The following is a 9267-nucleotide window of genomic DNA, read 5'->3' as shown; positions in this document are numbered from 1 at the left end:
ATAGCTAACTTCAACGCAATGCAAACATGAAAATTCAAGTCGGTAGGGTTTGGGTTTTTTTAATTTACAGAATAATCGAAGCGAGGGACAAATGTACTTTCTTTTTCAAAACAATTATAATTAACAGTTTCCTACTTAATTATTTGAAGATTAAAAGGTACAACTCAAGTCCGGCAGGGCGGCGTAGTAGTATCGTTAGTCGAACGAATATCGCCCTTACTTTCCATACTCGTCATGCAATATACTATTTCCTTACCAGGATCTTCTTCACGCTTGCGCACTCTCAGATAACTTGGTTTTGCGTGCTAGCAGTAACGCTATCGGGCCCGATGGGGCGTAAGATACGCGTTTAGGTTAATCAGTCCGTTACTTTCACCGTTGTGCGGGCTATCATTACCAATTATTCGTGTATCGCAGAATTTCTCTTAACAGAATAAGATGAGTGTAAGTGAAATCGAATTCGTCGATTGTAAGGAGGAACCAGATGTCGTAGAATCGGCTGGCAATGCGTCACCAGATATCCTGGAATCGGTTAACAATGTGGCAGCGAATACATTGCCGCAGAGGTCTCGAGAGAAGTACGAGTCTGTTTATGAGAAATTTATGCAATGGAAAAAAACGAGAAAGACGACATCGTTCTCTGAGCATGTCCTGATGGCATATTTCATTGAATTATCAAAAAATTTGAAGCCATCAACATTGTGGAGCCACTATTCGATGTTGAAAAGTACAATCGGTGCTAAACACAAAGTTGACATGAGTACATACGCGAGATTAAGTGCATTTTTGAAACGACAAGCAACTGGATATCATGGCAAGAAATCGAAAGTTTTGACATCAAATGATGTGGAAAATTTTCTCAACAATGCTCCCGATAACCAATACTTGGCAACAAAGGTAAATCACAATAATTACTCATATACTTGTAAGTACATAATTACAAAGATGTTCGTTAATAATTACCATTTCATATTCAGGTTGCCCTAGTTCTCGGAGTGACTGGAGCATGTAGAAGAGAAGAGCTCTGTAACCTAACCATAAAAGACATTGATGACAATGGCTCTATGGCGCTAATAGTAATTCGGCGATCTAAAACAAATAAGCTACGGTCATTCACAGTTGTTGGAGAATTCTACAACATTTTCAAAAGATACGCTGTCCTCCGTCCAAAAAATGTAATGTCCAATAGATTCTTTTTAAATTATCAGAATGGAAAGTGTACGCAGCAAGTTATCGGAATTAACAAATTTGGCGGTATGCCAAAGCAAATTGCGTCGTACTTGAATTTGCCAGAACCTGAGACGTATACTGGTCATAGTTTTCGGCGGACTTCAGTGACTTTACTTGCCAATGCTGGAGCTGATATTACAACTTTGAAGCGCCATGGTGGATGGAGATCCAATCGAGTGGCAGAAGAATATATTAAAGATTCGTTGAATAAGAAGACCAAAATTTGTGAACAGATTGCCGAAACAGTGCATTTACGTCCATCGACGTCTTCCTTTAGGAATAGTCATGTAAATTCCACATTCGCACCACCGTCACCAAAAAAAGAAGTTTTAGATGAAATTGAAGTGAATAATGGCGCATCGACTGTCGATGCTGAATCTGACATAACTATGAAGCAGCAGGGTGAATGGAGATCCAACCCAGCGGCAGAAGAATATACTAAAGATTCACTGAATAATAAGTCCAAAACTTGCGAACAGATCGCTGAATCAGCGCATAGTCGTCCATCGATATCATCCTCAGATAGTAGTGAAGTAGATTCTCCATCCGCACCACCGTCACCACAAAAAGAAAAAGATCGTGAAGATGAATTTGAAGTGAATCATGGTGCATCGGCATCAACCAATAACCCTGAATCGTCTACATCATCTACACCTACATCTTTGAATTTCAATCATTGTTCAAATGTAACAATTAATCTTTCATGTTCAAATGTAACCATTAGTCTTCTCTTAAAAAATGCATAACCACTGCTTTTGATAAATTATACCAAAAAGATATAACATGGCCTTCTGAATTGCTATCAGTCTACTAATGTGAGAACTAAGTTTTCCCACACCCGTTTGGAAAGTTTGACTTTTACGAAGCTGAAGCTAGCAACGTTACCGTTACGAAATATTGGGGAAAACATTGCTATTTTCTTATTTTCACGACGAATGAAAGAACTAAAATTTCAGAATATAAGCCTATATCTTGTTTTATTACGGTTTACTAAATTTCAAACAATTCCAACGTCACGAAAGAAATAATTGTTTTTCCTTAGCCTAAATCGTGACGATAACGTTACTAATTTCAACATGATTGATTCTCAAAGCTTGTGGAGTGTGCATAAAGTACCCTCTTTCCGCCCTACTAAAAATGATCATGTGTTGATTTATAAAACGTTATGATCAAAATTCACATTTACTACATGATTTATCTTTTGAGTACGATAAAATGTATAAAACATCGCATAATAAATTACAAAAGCACGCATCAGATATACGAAATCAAAAATCATATAGTGAACTGTGTAACCTTGATACGATTTTTCATCTAGTGCTTGTGTAATTTATTATGTATTTTATTGAATTTACAAAAATAGACCATGTTACAAATTGCACGTGAATTTCAGTCATAACCTTTTACCAATGTAACACATGATCATTTTCAGTACGGAAATAATAAGTTGGCATGCGCACAGATTAAAAATGTTTTATTTTACACATTATGATTTCTTTCGCGCATGCGCACTTACAAATAATTCAATTTCACGTGCTGACATTGGCATTATATACGGTGTTTCTCATACAAAACTTTCGTTTACAAAAATTATATAAAATATCTATTCTGACAGTATTAATTGGTATTCATTAGTATACCGCATTCGAATTGACATTTTAATTATTCAATGAAAAGTTTTTGTAATGTTTCATAGGGCTAATTCAATATACTTACTTTTTTCGAACACGCTTAAACCTAAAAAAATGAAACTAGCTAACGTGGCAAAAACATGGTAGCAAATTCGATTTCACTTCTCAGATAATCTCAGGGTATTAACTGCCCGACGGTGCCACCACCTGAACCTGCACACATGCGATTGCCATCAGTATCCCGATAACTCCTATAACCCGTTTACGAGTTTACAGACATTATTGTCAAGTTTGTGGGAAAACCCTACCTCGACTAGTACATTAGTTCGGACAGTTTTTGAGTTGAGAAGCTTGCAATTAACGGGAAAACTCCCGCAAATTTAATTAGTTACTAGAGCAGGCACGGATCTAAGGCCGTCTGGGGGGTGGGGGGATCTCTCCCCAAAAGTTCGTATATCTGTAATTATTTTTCTTCGGCTTTGAGACAAATCAGGTTTTCAAATGTTAAAACTCATTTTGTTGAACGAATATTGCGAAAAATATTTTTTTACTAATCTAACATTACCTTAAAATATTGGATAGATATAAAAAAAAAAGCCATAGACGCATAAGCAGGGTAAAAATGCCTCTTGCGGATAACTGAATGATATTTTATGGATAAGAAGGTGTACATATACAAAAATTGATGCTGCGACAGCTAATTTTTCCTAACACTTTGCGGGTGGCGTGCTACGGTCTGAAATTCTTCAACTGCAAGTTATTGCCAACGTATCTGGCTACGGAGAACAATTAGCTGTCGCAGAATCAATTTCCATATATTGTGTATTCTTCGGATCGTGAAAAGTTTATTACCGTCGGGTGAGTTTTTCGAAAATCTTGGGATTCATGAAAATGTCGGAATTCACAAAAATATTAGTTTTGTTGAAATTTTTGGGATTCCCGGAACTCCAAATGAAAGATGTTATACTTTTAACTGAAAATATTGATGTCATTTAGATATACTGTTATAATTTAGTATTCAATCCAATATTAGGAATATCAGGTAAGTTTGGTTGCTCAGGTTTCGGATTTCTCAAAAATTTCTGGTTTCACGAAAATGCCGGGTTTTCTCACCATTCCGGGATTGCCAAAAAACCCGATCCGATACAATTTCGTCTCGAACTAGGAACTTTTTTCCCGAGATTTCGGGAACCTGCATAGCCCTATTTAAAATACTAGATCTCTAAAAGCACCAAACGTTAACCGATTAGTTTTTGAGAAAAAAAAATTTTTTTTGCGCGTTTGACATAAGCGATTTGATTGAAAATGCAAAACGTTATCGAGATAGTCAAGAGCCTTTATAGACACAATGGACAGATTTTTAGTTTATTTATCGTTATGCTCGAAAAGTATCACAGTAAGGAACCAAAAATTTCAGATAATAATTTTTTCAGGACGAATTTAATGACTTTAAAATCTGTCTATCGTATCTATAAATACTCCTCATTCTCTCAATAACATAATTAATTTTCAAATAAATCATTCTAGTCAATCCTGAGAAAATTATTTTGTATGTTTTGTTATTTTCTTTTTTTCTCCGTATCCAATTGAGATTGAGGCCTGATACATTCAGTATCTCAGTATTTCAATAGTACATGTACTTGTCTATACTTGTCTATAAAATATCATTCAGATATTCGCAAGAAGCATTTTTACTCTGGTTTTCCCCCTATGGCCTTTTTAAAACTACCTCGACAATGTAAAATATGTGGTGACAACAATACTTCAATTATTATCTTAATCGATCTTTCATTTAAATAATTAAACAACTGAGTATAAAAAAACATTGCCTGCAATGTACTGCTCTATGAAACCAAGCCTTGAAAATTGATTTTATAAAGTTTTTTATTGCTCAATTTACATTACTTTGAAATATATTCATGAAATAATTAAAAATCTTGAAGTTGCAGAAGTTGTTGAAGGACTACGAAATCGCAATAATTTACTGCAAATTAGAGATTTTTAGTAATCTCACAAAGGTTATTTAAACAGGACGGAAGAGTGGGACGAGTTGTTACACGAGGCGCTTCCTTACACGGCGGTTTTTAGAAAAAAACAAGCATCCGAGAAACTTTATACCTTGACCAATTTACATGTTTTTAAAAGCCGATTATTTCCACTTTGCCTTTTGCTTCTCTACACACAAGCCTTGCTAAAAATTTCTATTTTTTGACTTCAGAATTTTCGTTTCAATTTCTAACGAATAAAATAAACTTCTCCACAGTACTTGGAAAGTTTGATTTTTTTTTAAATACATCTATGTTGTATAAATGTCATTTAAATATCAACCGCAAAGTTAAGGTTTACTTGTTACAGTGATTATCGACAAAAAAAAAATCAGGTCGGAGCGATTTTGTAGAATTTTTTTGGTCAATAACTGTTAGTTCTAATTTGTCTCACTTGTTAGTTATTAAAAAATCACTCAGCAACAATTTTCATCAAGGCGAACCTTGATTTGAAGTTTAAAAACGGAAATAATGAAATTTTAAAATACAGTCATGATTTACAGTATATTTTACAGTCATGAATACAGTGTTTTTTTTTTTAATTTTTATAAAATTTATTTAGTACTTTTATTTTTGCCCCCCCTCCCCGCTGCCCCAAAATCTGTCCTGAATCCGCGCCTGCTAACAATTCTCCTTTTTATTTTTAGAATAGCGAATTTTTTCCCGCACGCATGATTGTTCATTTTTTGATTGAAAATATAATTAATTATTCGTACCTGGTGCAGGGCGACGTTACACACACTGAACAATGTGTAATTAGGATGTGTAATTGGTTTATGTCAGCCACTAAAACTTTTCCCGTATGTTTATCGCGCCGCGACGTGATCGTTGCACGCCATCAATTCTCCGCTTCACGTTCATTAAACACTGTACGTTTTGGCAAAGATTACATGACGTCGGTCAGGGAGAACGTGGAGAATCCCCATGCGCTTCGCTTACCAAACCGAAAGACGGGCAAAGTCCTTTCCAGACGAAATCCTTCGGTGCTCCAGACTAATTCCTTTGTGTTTTACTTCTGGCATATATAAAGGTGTCGTCGGTGTAGGTCGCGACATTCGAACCGGGTCAGAATCCAAGCAAACATTCAGAATAGATTATGACCCCGAGCACCATTGACCGCTTGCTGCTTGCCCAAGTACCTAGACGACTTTTTTAAATCTTATTTAGCTGTCAGTTGGTTTGTTTACTTTTTATTATTCTGGTTTCCCTACCCAAACGGTTCGGACCAAGAAGTATTGTTTCGTCACACTATTCGCCGCTTTACGCAAATCCTTATAACGTATTTTTTATCATATTTTCAATACATCAAAATTCACCGTTCAAGGTTGTTTGCTATATTTTCATTTCGATTTCAACTCGAGTTTCAATAAAATCCGGGGTGAAAACGGAATATGTTATATTGACAGTCTGATCACGCAATCTCAACTTCATCGGTTTTTCCCATTTGAGATTTAATTTGATTAAAAAGCTCAATAATAAAATTTTTCTCTCGATTTTGTTTTAATACTGGCGTTTTTCGGCAAGGAGGTTACGGCATCGGAGATTGTTGCAGGGGTAACGCTTGTCATTTTAATTCTGAAATGTGGAGCAATTTTTACTGGTTGCAGTTGCCCCTCTCGATTCATCCTGGAACAGGATTGTTATAAATTTTCAATTCGTCAGTCTGCAAACAATTTCACAAGGTAGGTCACAAGCGTTTGAACTCTCAATCATATGTAAGAGACTTGTACAGTGGATTTCTATTCCTATAAACTTGGTTGCAAAAAATTTATTTTTCAAATTGTAAAGTTTTTTTTTTTTCAATAGTGTTATTAGAATAAAGATATTTCAGCTTTATTACGAATGTTTGGGACGTCAGTATTGCGGTGAATAAAAATTAGAAACTCTGATCTTTCAAACAGGGCAGAACTCTCGGCGCAAAGTGTAAACGAAACGTGAAGACAGAATTTGATTTTCAGTTTTTACATATTCAGGCACGTTTAATTACGCATTTCTTTGAATAATACTACAGACATTAATGATTTTGTGCAATTACATACGACACACTGTGTAAAGTTCATGTTATTGACAAGAAAACACACTTTTCTCCTTGTACAAAGAAATCAAGCTCACGTAAAAAAACATTTCTCCTCAAAAGCTTCCCAGCAATAACAAAAAAACAGGAAGGTCGAAGCTGCGGCAGAAGAAAGCGGGCCCCATCAGCCACCGAGAAAATCCTTGGTAGGTGTATGTATTCGAATGACAGCATACATATACATGTATAGTTTCGTGTCCCTTCCGGAATTGACGACTCGAGTATCCATCGTCCTCTCACTTTTACAACTCCTGCCTTACCCCGTGAAAACCCGCTCGTTTATCTCTCTTAGGTCGATCATGCTTCCTATCTTCTTTCCCATCTGTCAATCACTATATTCATCACCCGTTCGACAATTTCGCAGTCCGAAGTACTTCGAAGTCCTCGTTCACCCGATCGTCCCAATCACGGCGATTTCGCTGACTCGGTATCACGTCGTCTCTCTGTTCGTTCACTTCTCTCAAGACTCTTGTTTCACGTCGAAAATGCTCGAATATATTTTTATGTCGTATATAAAAGTGTTCCGGGTGAAGTAGTTTGTCGTTGAATGATTATTTCTCCGATTAGCAGTTTGAAGATACAGCTGAACTGTAAATGGTAATCTGAAGCAGAGAAAATTTATAGGAATTCCATTACGGTTGATCAAACGCGCTAGCCCAGAATCAAATTTTCATTTCCGTGTTCCGACCGAGAAGGAAACTGTTACAAATCCATGTTGAAAGATATATGGGACGTACAATCAGCTGGAAAATGTGCTACAACAAAAACATGACTAACAAAAGATTTAAAAGACAAAAAAAAGTTGGAAAGTAATGAAATCTCATCAAGTTACATGAACAATAGCTTACTGTACTCATAAATGAATATATTAAAAAAAGTCTTGAAAGATTTTCTCTTGAACTAGTTGGTCGGTAAAATCAAATCTGACAATTGTTACAATTTACGGATGATAAATTTTTTCATTTTGGAGATAAAAACAATTTGCCTGAACTGAGAGCCTTATAAAGAGGTCGAATGGCATCTTGAACGATTTCAGGGGAGCATTCTTGTGCGTATATTCATCGAAACTGCCGATTCCTTTGGTATTTGACAAGAGCAGTGCGAGTCTTTTCTCGAAGAACAATTTTCATCTCGTGACTTTTCGTCGGTCGATTTTTTGTGATCGAACATTGCCCAAATAGCTTTCTTCATTTCGTCTTTGGAATGAGAGAACCTTCGAATAGCGAGGCCATAATATACCGTTAGCTCGTCGATTAGCTTATCGGTTAGCTTTCCTCTACCTCGAAGACTTTTGTTGTGACTTTTTCACGGTACGAAGTCGTGGTCCCATTCTTTTCTGCACATGATCTGCACATTCTTTTTTTTTTATAATTTTTTTTTCGTATGGATTAGCGTCAACAATTCCTTTATAAGTCTTTGAATTTCCATCTTCGATCTAATTCGCGTATCGGACATGATAGTCCTCTATCGACCTCAAAAATATTTTTACTATACTATCAACTTTAATTTTTCCAGCGGACTTCACGAAAATTCTTCTCCGTGATCTTTTTTCCACGACTCGTATTCAACTATACAAATATTCTTATTCCAATACTCACGAGCCTTGCAGTAAGAAGATTTCACTACTAAATCTATCACTTTGCCTTACTAATATCCAATAATTGTCGATACTCCGTAATGGGAAGAGCAGCCTCGTTTCCACCAAGTTCTGTCATCAAAAATAGACAAACTTGGACCTCTTCCTATTTTTATTGATAATTATTGTATTTACTTCACAGCATTTTTCATGGATATGTTACATACACTTTCTGCAGCAGCGTGAATATGCTCGAAAACTGGATCGTGTAACGAATGGTAGATCGTTTTTAGTAAATCCATGACCCCAAAAAAATTTTCTATTCCTTTCAGACCAATTCCCAACAATTGGAATGCGAACATATTTCGTCTGTTTATGTCATACGCCTTGTTATTGATGAGAGGCCTAGAATAGACATTGGTTGTTTTGCACGAATGTTCAATTCCATGAAGTGTGCATCACCGTTGCATTATTTACACTTCACGACGTTACTAATTGCCGAAAAAACATTAATGAAGTTTAGAATCCGATACCTAGAATTCGCACTAAGCGGTGAATCGATGTTGCGGTCAGCCTTCAGCTTTTTTGTTGTGTGAATATCACGGGTGAATATAAGTACTCGCATTCTCCTGCTCCATTTTAAATCGATTTAGCGGTTTATAATGGTCGATCGACTCCATCAAGACGTCGTCTCCTTTTCACCCAGATAAG

At 36.1% G+C, this 9267-nt stretch overlaps 1 protein-coding gene across 1 annotated transcript; it reads left to right on the top strand.

Moving 5' to 3' along the window:
• The first annotated feature begins 227 nt into the window (after positions 1-227).
• LOC124218998 (uncharacterized) lies at positions 228-3505 on the top strand. The gene is made up of 2 exons (XM_046626030.2): positions 228-897; positions 978-3505. Exons 1-2 carry the CDS (start codon positions 439-441, stop codon positions 1974-1976), a joined length of 1458 nt encoding a protein of 485 aa, XP_046481986.1. The 5' UTR covers positions 228-438; the 3' UTR covers positions 1977-3505.
• Positions 3506-9267: the final 5762 nt, after the last annotated feature.

The sequence above is a fragment of the Neodiprion pinetum genome, chromosome 5, assembly GCF_021155775.2.
Source record: "Neodiprion pinetum isolate iyNeoPine1 chromosome 5, iyNeoPine1.2, whole genome shotgun sequence".
Lineage (NCBI taxonomy): Eukaryota > Metazoa > Arthropoda > Insecta > Hymenoptera > Diprionidae > Neodiprion > Neodiprion pinetum.
Note: the sequence above shows the minus strand (reverse complement) of the source record. Positions and strands in the feature narration are given on the sequence as shown.